This window comes from Neurospora tetrasperma, assembly GCF_000213175.1.
Source record: "Neurospora tetrasperma FGSC 2508 unplaced genomic scaffold NEUTE1scaffold_4, whole genome shotgun sequence".
Classification (NCBI taxonomy): domain Eukaryota; kingdom Fungi; phylum Ascomycota; class Sordariomycetes; order Sordariales; family Sordariaceae; genus Neurospora; species Neurospora tetrasperma.
In genome coordinates this window covers 3699157-3713859 of record NW_009799102.1, presented here as the reverse complement: position 1 = coordinate 3713859, position 14703 = coordinate 3699157, and the positions used below count along the sequence as shown (strand labels likewise).

Sequence of the window (14703 nt, the reverse complement as noted above, 5' to 3'; positions counted from 1 at the left end):
AACCAGATCCCCGACCTCTTGGTGTTGAGGAAGCCCAGGAACTGGTGGGCATCGGGGTGGCGGTTACGCCGGTGAGTGTGAACGGAGTCACGGTCGGGAGCGGTGACAGCAACGGGGACGAGACGGGGATCCAAGAATGAGAAGCCTCTGAGGATTAGACATAGGGTCAGCTTGGTAGAGCTCCAACGGAAAAGCTGAAGGGAGACATACTCAGGCATTTGAGTGTCTTTTGGAGCGTTCTTGTTGGTCATTTTGGCGGCTTTGAGCTTTTGCTATACAGAGTGATTGTATTCTGTTTCTGGTGGAGTCATGCTGAATTGGGACTCTACCTACTCGAAATCCGAGAAGGGACCTATAGGTATCTTTATAGCCCCCATCGACTTCTCCTCACTTCCAATTGAGCTTTGCTCATGAATTTCAAGTTCAGTCGCCGAGTATCCGACGGGAAGTTTTGATGCTGTTTGGGCATCCATATTTGAGGTTTGAGAGGTTTTCTCATTCTGTCGTCTCATACCCCTACCTATCTGCGTGTCTCTTAAGAAATGGCTGGAATCCGAGCTTTGGAGTTTCCATAGAACTACTTAAGATTGGGCATTTCCTTCCCAATGCAACGAACCCCCCAGTCGAGTCTTTCCCGTGTTATCAAAGCCATTTCGTCTCAGTTCTCTACCCGCACTTTCCCCATACCTGAAGTCTCGTTTCGCCAGGCACAATCAGGAAGCAAACCCCTGGATGTTCCCCATTTCATCTCTCCTTGCTCTCTAGTATATTGCTTTGTCCTACAAGCAACACAGATTCCATAACCACCCAGGTATGAGAGAACGAAACCTCCGAACCTTCTTTCCATCACCCCATTTCCGTAGAGCTGTGGCTTTCTTCACGCACCTTTTTCGTTGTACATCGTTAGTCCTAACGTCTTGGACAACAGGCCTTCTCATCACATACGAGTGTTCCTCATCCCGAAACGTTGACTAAGAGTATCTATCTTTTCCCATCGCCATCAGCACAAGCAGGTAACAACCTGGATACCAAGCCTTTCGCTCTATTAGAAAGTCAGTTGTGCCTCTTTCAGCCTCGCCGGGCATTGGAAATGCCCGGCCACATTGCAAACTCCTTACACATCTCGACATCCTTCCAGGGAGTCCCCCTCTCTCTCTCAGACATAAACACGCTTCAGATTCCGGAGTGTTTCCACAACGGCTTTCCTCGACATCAGCCAAACAACGAAGGAATACACGATGACGACGTTAACCGAATTTCACCTCTTTCCCTACCTCCCGGAGGAGTTAAGGTTCATGATCTGGACCTTAGCCCTTCGACCACTTGATCGCCCAGGCGTTCACATCTTCGACGTCGTGAAGACAATCACACAACTGGACCGCGTGAATCATCACCTTTCACGACTGATTGGGCCGGGGTACAGTGATCTGTACGGCGGTCTGTTTGTTCCTCCATCTTTGCTACCTCAACCAGCATGGACACCTCCAATGGATTGCAGTTGCAGTTGGGTATCTTCTTTATCTACTTACGTGGTTCCCGGGAATGTCAACCTCAAGGCCATCACGCCTCATTCGAATGCCTCATCATCGCCATTATCCAACAGGGAAAAAAACCAGACGTCTGCTCAACATATCTCTTCGACGTCGGACTGTGGACCGCTTGCAAGGAGTCACGCAGGGTCATCCAAAAAGGCTTTTGGCTCGCGCAAATTGAACAAGCCCTTTACCACCACAGCCTTGTATCGATGCAACAACTCAACACGCCGCCATCCTTTCACCGTGTTCCAGGGACGAGACGAGACCTCTTCATCTATCGACCACTGCACAAGGTTCGCCAAGGGTTTCTCGCTCCTGGATGGGAGCCAGCTACCATTTTCAAGCCCGTTTCCAGGTGGGGAAGTGTCCCTCTGCGGCGAACCGAACAGACTCCGGGGATATTACCAGCCCAACTACTACCGCCGGCTGGATAAGCTGGGCCACTACCAGGACCACATGGCTATCGAGTGGGACCCATCCTGGGCTTTCGATGATGCTGCGTTCGAGGAACTCAAGAGGGGTCTGATGTCTACCTCGTTGCAACGGGGTCGTATCTGGTTTGTTGACTATGGGCTCAGGCCGATAAACAAGAATTTTGCCCTCAGCGACCTCGACGTGGCGTGGAAAAAGAAGGGGACGAGCGAGGTCTTTGAAGATGCGCATGGAGGTCGTTATGTGGAGGTGTATTCTAGCAAAATCCATCTCGATCTACACACGGGCGAGAGAGTAAGCAGTGAGACGTTTGATGGTACAGGGTTTTTTGTGTCCACGGACGGAAGTCTGACGATGTTAAAGCCGTTGCTTCGGAGAGACCTGCCGGATTGGTTGGGAAGGACATTGCAGTTATCTGGAGAGGGCATTGGTGAAAAGAACTGGGCGCAGTGGGGGATCCTCGCGTACCTGCCTCCGGGGTTTGAGGAGGGCAAACAACGGCCGAATGCATCGCCCAGGACAAGAACGCAAGAAACTGTAAAAGAGAGGATGTAGCGCCTTGGACCGCGCTTCTGGTTGCTGGGTTAATTAGCTGAATGAAGCGATCATGGCGAGCGGGAGCAGGAAGCAGTGGCCGTGTTGGAATGATAGACTTCCCCATCTGCTTATGTCATCCGTTTATCTGGGTTCTTGCACTAACAGCTGGCCACCATGTCTCCCTATGTTTAAGATAGTGCTCCATCTTAGTGCGTCATTTGCCAAATTCAGGGCTGTCAGTTACCACACTTGCAGTCGAATGTTTTATGAGATCTTTCGAAAAAGTGATGAAACAAATCCGCACTTTGAGAAGCAAAAACCTCTATGAAACTCTATTTGGTGCATTACGTTGTCTTCATTTCATCATCGAGTAATCGATGTCGTACCTTCTGACGTGGAGTCAAATGCATTTTCTCTGGAAACAGATGCGATTTGATGTAGCTGATGGTGCTGCTACCAGGTCGGCCGGATGGGAAATGAGTGCCAACTTGTATAATTCCCATTACGCCGGTGTCTGGGCGGCCACAATGCTACTTTGCTTGACTTAAGGGACAAGATTCAGATAAGTGCCGTGTGTATCGTAATGGCGGAAGATTGAGGGGGGCGTTATCCAAGTGTCACCAATTGGCTGCAACCTAGAGACATGTGAAAATGACAATAATAAAGAAGATAGCGGTTCCTCCATCAAATTTGACTACACTACCAAATCATACACTGTCGAGGCCTCTGTCACCTCCCAGAAATCCAAAAAAAAATGCCACAAACAAAAAGTCCATCAACCGTGTGTCCAATCAAAACTACCACCCACCGAAGATCTCCTTCTCCCTCTCTACATGTGGCCGAGCCATCTGAACTCGCTTCCTCCTCTTCTCCACAGCAAACCGCCTAATCAACCACCTCCACCTACGTGCACCCCAGAACGCATCTGGCTCATTCTCCCTCACCAGTATTTACCACCTCGATAGTAATAGATCCAAGCGGGCCCTTGTTCAAACTCGCTCCAGTGGCTTCAACCGCATAACTATCATCAACTTCGGAAACCTCAAAGGAATTAGATCTGCGAGACCACGGACAATCCCAGTAGACATGGCACACCTTGATGTCGCCATGGTAGATGTCGAAGTGGCCCTCGGTGCCGGTAGGCGTCCAGGCTCTACCGGATGAGGCCACGACCATCGATCCGCCGTTTGGGCTGGCGGATTTGGCTTCCACTTGGTCGTGGGAAAGCTGTTCGCCTGCGTCGGGGTATTCGAACCACTTGCCCCTGCAGAAGTAAGTAAAAGAAGGAGCGTTAATGATGGTCCATGTGATGTCAATTCTTGATGGGAAGATGATGGCAGTTAGGGAAATAGGAAGAGAAGGACTTACGAACTGAGATGGGCGTTTCTGATGAACAAGTCCCCTGAGGAAGCTTGGTTCAAAATCGTCATGTCGACCCCCAGATATTCTGCATTGGTGCTTCTTTGTATGTTTATAGTAGGTCCGGGGCGGGGAGGAGGGGCTCCCGTAGGCGGAAGGGCGGTTTCATGGTCGACACGCAAGGGAGCGGCAAAAGTGCCGGCCACCAGAGTAATGAGGAGCAGGCCGAACGTCAGAAGACGGGTTGAGAAGCCCATTTGAAGTGATGCCATCTTGAGGTTGTGATTGGGTGAACGATGATTGTTGGTAGTTTATGGCTGTGATGGTAGTTCTTCTGGAATATGCGAATTTCAATGGTGAATGTGATGAATTAAAGATTTTAGATAGGGGGACTTGTGATATCTTAAATCCTTTTTACCGGAATGAGAAAGAAAACAAAACTTACCATATAAACTCGGACATCCGGAAACGGAGGCTTCCCGTAATGCCCTTCTTGGGCGCAGATATGCCGGTGTTTATAACGTACAGCCAAGTGTATATGGTAGGCATCATGCAGAATCGCCTTCTTAGTGAAATGCTCCAAAACATTACCGCAAAGATTCGGGGGATAGCCTTTTAGGTTTCAAGGAAATCAGGCATGGTCTGCAAGCATACTGCAATATTATATGCCCACCAAATCTCTACGCAAGACGGTGATTCTGATTGTCCCCACCCTCCAGTACCCTCGAGAGAATAGGTGGAAAAAGGCATGGCATCAGAGAAATCGAATTTACAGTACTTTGGGTTGGCAACACATCTCCCCCACTCTTTTTATCAGACATAAAAAGCACATATTCGTGCAGTGTGCTTACAGATTATGCCTGATTTCCTGGGAACCTAAAAAGCTATCCCCGGAATCTTTGCGGTACCCATCACTGTAACTCGCGTGCATTTAAATGCACAGAGTCGGACATTTGGTGCTCGGAATGCCGTCCATGCGTTTTCCCGTGTTTCCGCGAAAAGTCAATGTGCGTAACTGCTTTCTGGCTACTACTCTCCCTCATATCGGACTCTCCTATAACTTGTCACCCACTTGGTCCAAGGAATACCCAAAGTTAAAGCTGACAGAAAGCTGTATCTTGACCACTTAACGAAATCCTGGGCACTCCGAAATTCAATTTTGTTATTCGTCAGTGACTATCCTGAGTCCACCCCAAAAGAGGCTCGTTGTCCGATGTCATACCCTTCACTCCCTCGTCGTCAGCCTGCACTTCCCCCATCCCGACAAACCGAGGAATGCGTCCCTTCAAGAGGTATGCCCGCCGGGCTCACTCATACCTGCCAAGAACAGGGGCAGGTCCAATATCCGCTCCCCAAGAAAACTGCAATTTTCCAGAACCGTCCTCGCTTCGTCTGACGCGGATACACCTGGTAGCCCTCTGCCTCAAACCAGGTGGGTGACGTTCCCTGCAGAAGCAGAGGCCTTCAGCAACCCCTTCATGCTCATGCCCATGGTAGAAAAGCCCATATAAACAGTACCCAAAGCCAATCTCTCCTTCTTTTTGAAAGACGTACCAGCGTCTGATCCTGCCGCCGTTGGCCCTGTTATGAAACGAGATGAGTGCCCCGAGAAGCCACTCAAGCGCGACTCCGCCATTATCAAAGGTTTCTTCAGCTATGCCAATGATATCCATCACGGTCTTATCAAGAGCGGATGAAACCCGCCTCCGCTTCGTCCACGAGTCATAGTCGTCAGGGTTGTCTTCATCCATATCACTCTCATCATCATCATCGTCATCCTCATCGAGGCCAGCCGTGGACCTGCTTCGCTTGCGATTGTTCTCATCCACCACCTCAGCAACCATTTCCATCATCTTTTCCTTCGCATTCTCCAACGCAGTCCCCACAGTGCGGCTGAGCTGGACCACCTCCGCCTGGATCAAGACCTTCTCCTCCTCGACAAGCTGCAAGATCGCTGATTGGGTATCGCGAATATGATCAGCCAGTTTGGTCTCAGTGTCGCTCAGCGCTTTCTCGATGTTGGGTAACTTTGAACCGCCATCTGTGCGTTTGGCGCAGGTTGGGGTGCTCTGTTGGCTTTGGACTTGGCTTTTCTTGAGCTCCGCTACGTCGGCTTTGACGGCTTTGATGTCCGAGGCGAGAGAGTGGAGGAGTAGCTTGATTTCCGCGAGCTCGGAATTGGAGGCCATTTTGGGTGGCATTGTTTGACGGTTCTTACGGGTCTGGTGAGGGGTCGAGGTGAGACCGTGGAATGATCGGCTGCTACGGCGCCGGTGGTTGAAGTTGGCCGAAAATCTGTCTTTTGACTTCCAGGTTTTGGGACTGGAGGAAGAAGACGAAAAAGGAAACTCCGTCTCGAAGATTAAGAAGTGGTATCGCGATAAGAATAAGTAGGTTAATTGAGGAAGAAAAGTCAGATGGAAGAAGAAGTGAGCTGCTGCGGGAGGCCGTTTTGCCCCACAACAGGAGCTGTAAGGACCCATTATATGTGGATGCAGCACCTGGGGAGTGAAGCGGAAAGAACTGCAGTAGACTTGTAGGTATTGATATCCTGGAACTTCTGAGAATTGAATGCGCTGTTTGGCAACAAAGCAACGACGAGAAGAAGTTTTGCCTAAGATAGGGGGAGAAGAGGTGACCAAAAAGAATTGCAAAAAAATACATACAACACCAGGGATTCGCTGGTCGTCACCGACCCAACTACTAGTCTGGCCCTCACTGGCTTATCTATGGGAGAGCGGACGGGATCCCGAGTTTTTCAGTGGGTATGGTCGTATGTGGTAGATTGGCGCAAAATCGGTGCTCAAGTAGAGGTGTGCCCGCAGGATATATTGATGGCGAGAGGAATCTTCGACGGCCTCCCCAGTTACCCGTGACACTCCCCGTTTTGTGGATGAGGGAGACAATAGATCGAAACAAAACACGTTCACAGGAGTCTTCGATGTCAGTTCTTCCCTATGAACCACAGACCCAGTGCGCAGTAGTGGGGATGGGATTTCATTTTGGCTAAGTAGAAAGAGCAAGAGGGAACATGAGAACCATTAATTCATTTCAACCTCAAGAGGAAAAGGGGGCAACGGAAAGGCCGCCAAGAACTCGGGAAAAACCAAAAGGACCGCTGTGATAAGGCAGAAAACGTGAAATGGGCAGAGGAAGGAAAGACAGACGACGAACAAGGAAAGAGGAGAAAAAAAAAAGGAAAAGTTAAAGCAGAAATGCCCAACAGAACAACAAGGCAGTGTGAGACGAGCCGCTTTCTCTTACACCGTCACCATCTGACTTCCAATCATTCAACATCTTCTTCCACCTCATCTTCATCCCCTCTCACATCACTTCGATCCTTGTTCAAATCTTCGCCCGCCCCTTTCTTTACCTCCATGGGCATTCTCATACAGTCTTCCAATGCCCGTTCCGCGTGCAGGCTCCTCCGCTCGCCTAACCCAATGGAAAATAATCTCTTCATCTCAGGCCTCGATGTGTTGTCCCTGACCACCATTCGTTCTCCTACATGCAACTGTTCGACGGCTCTTGCCGCTGCATTCTCTTCCCAATCTTGCAAATTGGCCTGGTACGCCGCATCTGTACTGTTATAGCTGTGAGCCAAATTGCTGATGGCAGCCCCTGGAGATATTGCGTTTGGAAGTGCTGGCACTAGAGCCCTGGCTGTGCCTTCAGTTGCTGACAGCTCAGCGGGTGACTCGTCCTCCCCAATATCTTCATCCTCGTCGAGATCTAATTCGTCCCCAAAAACAAATGGGATAAAACCTATCATGATTTTCCTCCAAAATTCTGGCGATTTTGACTCAAACTTTTCTTGCGCCAAGATGCTGTTGCTCAAGGTTTTTATTGCAAGGCAATATATCTTTGATCCGATCTTGTCCTCATGATTCTTTTCCAGGGTCGTAAGACAATCGAGCAGTAACTCTTCTGCCTGGGCATGTCTCCCCAACTCGTTCAAACAATGTGCGAGTTTGACAATGGCCTCCAATGTATCCGGGTGTTCAGGCCCAAGCAGCTTCTTGCGCAACTGGACTATATTGTCCAACTCCTCTACCGCCTCCATGTGCTTCCCTTGCGAGGCTAGGCATGAAACAATATGCATTCGCACACCCAATAACAATGGAACTTGGGAGCCAAATGTCCGTTCGTAATATTCCAGGAGTTTTCGGCAGCTCTTTTCAGCGTCTTCCCATTTCCCTTGCTTCACCAGTGAACATATCGATGCCACATGAGCGGGGTATTGAAAGGAACCATCAGCATCCGGCATCTCCAGTTGCGATCGCCTCTGTTCTAAAACGTTTAGAAGCTCTTCAGTTTTCCACTGAGCTAGCATTGCCTGGGAAATGGCAATCCAGATGTCGCCTTCTGACATACCAGCTTTCCCGAGCAACCAATCTTCGTCTGGAAATTGAAATCGACGATGCAAAAGTGCACGACTGATTGTCTCTTTCTCCGCGTATTTAGCGACGAAGTCAAGGGTGTTGACAAATCGTGCTAGAAGTCCTAGGATTAAAGAGGTGAAAGAGCAAGGGGGTGCATTATGGATGAAGCGCACAATGTGGCAACCGCTGTCTTCAAGAATGCACCGCCCCAGTGCCCTTAATTTATCAAACAAAGATACAGCCTCTTTGTGTTCACTTGTAAATTGTTCGTGGTGTATGTCTCCGACAGGAAGACCGTAGCTCTCAAGTGCGGCGTCGTTGTTAGCAGGATCCAGCAATATGCCAAGTAAACTTTTGTGCAACCCTTTGGCCGCACCTTTGATCTTGATCTGAAGTGAGTGATGCTTGCCGAACAAATCTCGCAGCTTCCATAAGTCTCCAACTGCCCGGAATATGTAGTAGTGTCCTGGACAAAATGTTTTTTCGGCCACATGAAGTGCTTTGGTCAGCAAGATCATGGCTCTGTCCAATCTGCCCGTCTCGATGTTGTAATTCCCCGCGCAGGAGAGCATCCTTAACAAAAACGGTGCACGATCTTTGTCAAGATGTTCGAGTCCAGGTAAATTTAGGAGCGACTCGACGTGTGGAGAGAGCTCACCACACTCTGTCCAGGATTCGAAGCAAGGGTCGGGATGAAATACTCCCAGGGAATTGATGTAATGCCGTTGAACATCTTCTTTCTCCCTTGATTCCTCAAGCCACGCGCGAGTACAAGCTTGTACCAAAGCATGCATCTGATACTGTTGGGACCGGAAGGTTGCGCCATGACGCTCCTTTCTATCCCCATCCTGTATTTGAAAGCGAGTGACAAGCGAATAGCGACACAACAAACTAAGATCCTTCGGAAGTGCTCGACCAGCGTCCTGTTCAAACAGAAGTGCGTAGATCTTCTCAAGAATCCAATGCGGAATTCCTTGATTATGAAAGAAGCTCATTAGTGAAAGGAGCCAGGCGGCATTGGCGTTCGTTTCCTTGATTCGACTAAATGTGATTTTCCACGTGGTAACAACGGCAGGGGATGTGCCGGGTTCGCGGAACGGATCGTCCACCGTCACTTCACTCAAAAGGCTGACCCTCTCTTGATCACTCATCCTGAACAGTTCCAAGTACGTTGCCGGAGTCGTCAAGCCAGTGTCTGCTTCAAACGCGATGTAAGATGCCGCTTGCGTGATAGCAAGGGGGATACAGTCGAGGGCCTGGACCAGAGCGACCTCGCAATCCTCATCATTGTAATCGCCGAGCTTCTTCCGCAGCAGCTGTATTGCCTCATGTTCCGTCATGGCTGGTACCTCTCGAGCGTTCCGGTGCCCCGCCAAGAAATGAGCGGCTGCTTTGTCCCGTGAGGTGACCAGAAGATTTCCAGTTTGACCGCAAGGCAGAAACTCGGAAAGGGGTTGGGCCTTGATTGCCGAGCCGTCCTCGCTAGCACTATCCCCGCTGGTCGTTGTATTCTTGAAGATGGCGACATCATCGGCGTTGTCCAGGATCATGAGCCATTGTTTGTTTTGACGGCACCAGTCACGTACAGCTCGGAGGACGGTGTCATCAGGTTGAGAAGGGTCAGGGAGGAGTCCCAGTTTTTCTGCAATTTCGCGATAGCCGGTAATGAACAGATCCCTGGTGCGAGCGTAGATCCAGAAAATGAATGTTTCAGGCGATCTGTGTTTGACGTCTTGAGCGTATCGAATGGCAAATTGTGACTTTCTAGAGGTAGTAACCCGTGGATGTTAGTACCTAGCTCCTTAAAGAACTGTTTAACTCATCAGATACTTGGAAGCGTACCCTATCCCACCAAGTCCCCAGAGCGCAGCGCGGCTTCCTGGGTTCTTGAGCGTCTTTTCGAGCCATTCTGTGATGTACGGTCGTTCGATAAAGTCTTCATTGCGGGGAAAATAGAGTTGAGCAAAGGGTTCGACCGACTTGCGGACCTCGTTGGGTGCGCTGGATGCGTAGAAGTGGTAGTCTCCATAAGAGACCACGTTGTGACCGCCATTGACAGCACTGATGCTACCAACCATAACGTTATGGCCGGCGACGCGGCCATTCACAGTGTTATGGTCAATACCGCCGTCCCCAGACTGATTAGTCGACATTTCGATGAACTGCGGACGGCAGATATCCGTTACCTGTACTCGATCATATCGTGAATTTTGAAACCGATGCGATGATGTGAAAGGAAATGGCGATTTGGCAGTGAAATGTCCAGCTGAACATAGCCAGAAGTGGGGCAATGCACCACGCATCGAGGCAGCCTCCAACTGCACCCTCGCTGTTGAGTGGTGGGAATGGAGGCTTCCTGTTCGTCAGTCACCCTTATTCGCTTTTGGCCCCCAAGCCTCGTAAGAATGCCTAATGATAAGCCCAACCGTATGCCCAACTATTCCGGAGGTAGCAATGCTAACGTGTCCCTCACGACCGAGTCGACCACAGGACAATGAAAGCTCACACAAATCGACGGAAGGCTCCTCGTGAGATTCAGTTGTTATGCCAGCTTATCCCCAAGGTGCAAGCGATCATCGTCTATACTATCAGACAATTATATCGTCACTTCGCTGACAGTCGTCGTTGCCCATCGCAAAGCGTGCACCCAACATGGTGACCTCACTCACCGCCAGCCAGCGTCAGGAGTGTCAGGAGTTTGCCCGTCCCACAAGCCGAGATGACTTCCAAATTGCGATAGTCTGCGCCCTCCCTCTCGAATACGACGCCATTTCCTTGCTCATCGACCAAGTTTGGGATGTCAAGGGTGACCAACACCCTTTTGGCCGAGCACCTGGCGACCCAAACACTTATAGAAATGGGCGAATCTCGAGCTTCAACGTTGTCCTGGTTCTCCTTCCCAACATGGGAAAGGTAAGGAGCTGCCGGGGCGACGGCCAGTCTCCGATCAAGCTACCCCAACATTTCCCTGGTCCTCGTAGTCGGCATTTGCGGCGGCATGCCTTTCACCAAGGGGAACGAGGAGGAGGTACTTCTCGGCGATGTCATTATAAGCAATATCCTGATTCAGTACGACTTTGGGAGACAACTATCGGACCGGTTTCTTGTCAGAGATAGCATCGAGGACAGCCTGGGCAGGCCCACTCAGCATATCCGTAGCATGCTCAGGTTACTGGAGGTTGAATCCATACGCGATGACGTTGAAGATGACGCGGCTCAATACCTTCAGATGCTCCAGAAAAAGCACAACGGCAATCCAAAACAGCGAAAATTGGGCAAATACAAGTACCCAGGAGCACACAAGGACAAGCTGTTCGATTGTTCATATGAACATAAACATCATGGCCCCTCCTCGGACTGCAGTCTTTGTGCACAGGGGTCTACCTGCGAGCGATCCATGGGACTGTCGTGCGATGATCTCCATTGTGATCTCAGTCGTCTAGTTCATAGGGAGAGACTGGCCCAAATGCAGATATCAGATCAGCCCATCTTCCCACTTCGTGTCTTTGTTGGTCGGATGGGGTCCGGAGACGGGGTGATTCGTTCTGCCAAGCATCGGCAGGAGCTCGCCGAAAGGGGCGTCATTGGTGTGGAGATGGAAGGTGCAGGCGTTTGGGATCAGTTGCCTTGTATCGTGATCAAGGGTGTATGTGATTATGCTGACAGCCACAAAAACAAGGGGTGGCAGGACTATGCTGCCGCGACGGCAGCTTCGGTAGCCAAGGCAGTCCTGGAACATTGCGCGACACCGATGGTGACTGGAAGGGATGCTTCGCCTTATGGTTCAGGATCAGGTCACCACGCTGTGGTTCACGGAACGGTGAGCGGAAGCAACGTTGTGTTGGGTGGCATACATAGTACTGGAGGGAGTACCAACAATGTTAGAATCGGTAATAACTGGGGGAGAGCGGCAAGTTGGGAAGAGATATGAATAATCAATGGAAGGGAAGGCCAGCAGATAACATAAGCGTGAAGACAAAGGTGCCCTTTGCTCCTATCGTCATCATAGACCGCTTGGTGTTGAGTTGTAAATAGTGGTGGGCATGCCGATCATGGCAGTAGAGGTAGACGTGATCAAGACCAGGACGGTCCGGCGGGATCTGGATCGTTAACGATAGCTGTCTCGAATTCAGTGGGGCCGGGGTCGCAGGGACCGAGGGACGGAACTAGGGCCGGTTCCGTGAACAGGACCGGAGTCAGATGGCCCGGAGAACTTGAGGCATGTTCCGAGGCCCATGAGGGAGATGACACTAGCTGGGAAGAGGGAAGAGTCCGAAGTTGAGAGGCCTCCGTGTGGGAAGATGGAATCGGAGTAGCGGAAGCGCCTCAGAGGATTGATGTTTCCACTTGTAGGTTTAAGTATGAACTTGAAGCGGAAGGACGGAAGATCGTGGTTGAAACCAATGGGAGAAATTGACAGTTTGGATTCGTTCCGGTGGAAGAAGAGGATGAGGTGGGGGACGAGCGAGAGTGGACAGGCCGCTGGAAGGTCTGTTAGCACGTTAGCTTGACTAGCCTATTCACTCACACAGAATACCATGTACACTATCAGAGCAATAGAGGACATGGACAGTTCATGCATTTGACCCACCAAATACATTGTTAAGGCTAACAGCTTCATGTGCAATGTCTGTTAGTGGATGTCTGCTATGCAAAAGCTTCCTTCTCCTCCTCTCTCTAGACTCCGACTTCCAAGCCGTCAAGTCGGACCTAGCAAACCTGAAGATGAAGGAAAAGAAGGAAAGAAAAGAACCAATGCCAAATTTGGAGTCAGACAGAAACAGAAGGGCGAGTCATCCATCGGTGCCAGCTACGCAGTGCAGCAGTTAATGGAGTGGCTGTCAACGAAGGACACAAGCATGAAAAGGGCGGCCATCCAAACAATCGCAACGAGCACATCATCACAATACGAGATTATTGTACTATATCCAATTATTGGTGATTTTCGACACCGACTGTTCGTTCTTTCCCTGCCTCCGTTCTGTTAACTTACAAGCAACCAAGTTTAACTATCACGTGCACTTCCATTTCCAAGCCAGACAGAAAATGCAGATTTTGCATTAGTCAACTCGCCACGAGTGCCCATCTATTTTTTTTTTACATAAATCTAGCTGGCCGATACCGAATCCAAAATGTACATAAAGTAACCCCAGAAAGCCATCAGCACAAAACAGAACAATACTCGCGCGGACTCAAAGCGTCCCCCAAGATCAGACAGATGCGAATAAGGCAGGTATTCCTTCGAGCCTCCACGAACATGACTTGGCCCCATCCTATCTTCCACCAAATTCCCTAAAGACTAAAAATCGGACACTCAAAATAACGGTAAAAAGTCCAATCTGGCGGGTGCTCCGGGCCCATGCCACGAAGCTCATACGGCTCAGGATGCATATACTTCCAAGCCAGCGCATTATCGCAGTAAATCCAGCCCATCGCCCGATCGTAGTAATACCACGTTTGCGAAGGGTTGTGAACACACAAATGGGGCGAGGGATAGAAATAACTGATCTGGTCCAGACCGGGATTGTAGTAAGACCAAATCGGAAAGGGATCGTAGTAGCTCCAACCCGCCTGAGGATAATGGTCAACCCACCAGGCTGGTGAGGGATGGTGATAAGTCCAGCCAGGCATTTTGTGGTGATATGCAATCTTTTCCGCTTGCTGCTGCCATGGAGGCACCAGGTTCACCTCTTCTTGTCCAGCGTATGATTCCACGACATGCTCTGGATGGTTTCTCCAGTTTTCCCCAGCGAATGCTTCTTCGTTGGAGGGATTCGCCTCGCCCCCCGAGTCGGCAGGCAACTCCGTAATGGTGATGACTTCTGTTGTGTCATCCTTCGTGCTAGTCGTTACCATTACGGACATGGAATCGCCGCGACTCGTCGGCTCAGCGGCGTCAGAAGCCAATGCCATCACGGCATGAAGCGTAAGCTCGTGTATCTCGCAAGACTCTTCCTGGATTTCGTGCCCGTAACATGGGCTGTCTGCGATGATGTCGGAAGATTCGGAGTCGGAGCTATATCCGTGAGAGGACGAATGGTCTGCTGCCTCTTCACAGTCCTCGTCCACCTCGTCATTACCGAAATCCTCTTCCTCCTTTTTTGCTTCCTCCTCTGCCTCCTTGAACCTCTTCCGCTTATCTCCCAGCTTTTCCCTTCTTGAGACCTCATTTATAGCCTGGCTAAAAAGTTTCAATTCTTGTGCTACCTGCTGAAAGTGTACTGGATCAGGTAGCGTTGTATAATTGGGCTTGGGGTGGACCGTTTGCCCGTGACCTAGGCCCGGGCTCTTTGTGTCGCTGCCAGGAGATTTCTTGAGGTCGGATCTGGATCCGTGTGGAGGCAGCGACGTTGCAGTATGCCTATCGTCTTTAGCGTCGGAGCGTCCCATGTTGACGTGATCGAGATGGGTGTGGACAAAATGGGTGGTATCGATGGTTTGCAAGTTGCAGAATGTGA

General features: G+C 50.2%; 7 protein-coding genes across 7 annotated transcripts; 3 read left to right on the top strand and 4 right to left on the bottom strand.

The window, feature by feature from the left end:
• Positions 1 to 1238: 1238 nt before the first annotated feature.
• NEUTE1DRAFT_102286 (uncharacterized protein) lies at positions 1239 to 2522 on the top strand (the record flags this gene model as incomplete). Its single annotated transcript, XM_009854270.1, has 1 exon — positions 1239 to 2522. The coding sequence occupies one exon, from the start codon at positions 1239 to 1241 to the stop codon at positions 2520 to 2522; it is 1284 nt and encodes a 427-aa protein (XP_009852572.1).
• Positions 2523 to 3434: 912 nt separating this feature from the next.
• NEUTE1DRAFT_45663 (uncharacterized protein) lies at positions 3435 to 4135 on the bottom strand (the record flags this gene model as incomplete). Its single annotated transcript, XM_009853352.1, has 2 exons — positions 3435 to 3768; positions 3873 to 4135. The coding sequence occupies 2 exons, from the start codon at positions 4133 to 4135 to the stop codon at positions 3435 to 3437; spliced, it is 597 nt and encodes a 198-aa protein (XP_009851654.1).
• Positions 4136 to 5065: 930 nt separating this feature from the next.
• Positions 5066 to 6052, bottom strand: NEUTE1DRAFT_147517 (uncharacterized protein; the record flags this gene model as incomplete). Its single annotated transcript, XM_009854269.1, has 1 exon — positions 5066 to 6052. The coding sequence occupies one exon, from the start codon at positions 6050 to 6052 to the stop codon at positions 5171 to 5173; it is 882 nt and encodes a 293-aa protein (XP_009852571.1).
• A 465-nt stretch (positions 6053 to 6517) lies between these two features.
• On the top strand, positions 6518 to 6739 carry NEUTE1DRAFT_43809 (uncharacterized protein; the record flags this gene model as incomplete). The annotated part of the gene is made up of 1 exon (XM_009853252.1): positions 6518 to 6739. A coding segment is annotated over one exon (222 nt), but the record flags the coding sequence as incomplete, so codon positions are not given.
• A 303-nt stretch (positions 6740 to 7042) lies between these two features.
• On the bottom strand, positions 7043 to 10451 carry NEUTE1DRAFT_84701 (uncharacterized protein; the record flags this gene model as incomplete). The annotated part of the gene is made up of 3 exons (XM_009854268.1): positions 7043 to 8366; positions 8622 to 10009; positions 10088 to 10451. The coding sequence occupies 3 exons, from the start codon at positions 10396 to 10398 to the stop codon at positions 7150 to 7152; spliced, it is 2916 nt and encodes a 971-aa protein (XP_009852570.1).
• Positions 10452 to 10746: 295 nt separating this feature from the next.
• NEUTE1DRAFT_147515 (uncharacterized protein) lies at positions 10747 to 12176 on the top strand (the record flags this gene model as incomplete). Its single annotated transcript, XM_009854267.1, has 2 exons — positions 10747 to 11158; positions 11259 to 12176. 2 exons carry the CDS (start codon positions 10898 to 10900, stop codon positions 12174 to 12176), a joined length of 1179 nt encoding a protein of 392 aa, XP_009852569.1.
• A 1361-nt stretch (positions 12177 to 13537) lies between these two features.
• NEUTE1DRAFT_44410 (uncharacterized protein) lies at positions 13538 to 14635 on the bottom strand (the record flags this gene model as incomplete). The annotated part of the gene is made up of 2 exons (XM_009853291.1): positions 13538 to 14293; positions 14507 to 14635. 2 exons carry the CDS (start codon positions 14633 to 14635, stop codon positions 13538 to 13540), a joined length of 885 nt encoding a protein of 294 aa, XP_009851593.1.
• Between the last annotated feature and the right edge of the window lie 68 nt (positions 14636 to 14703).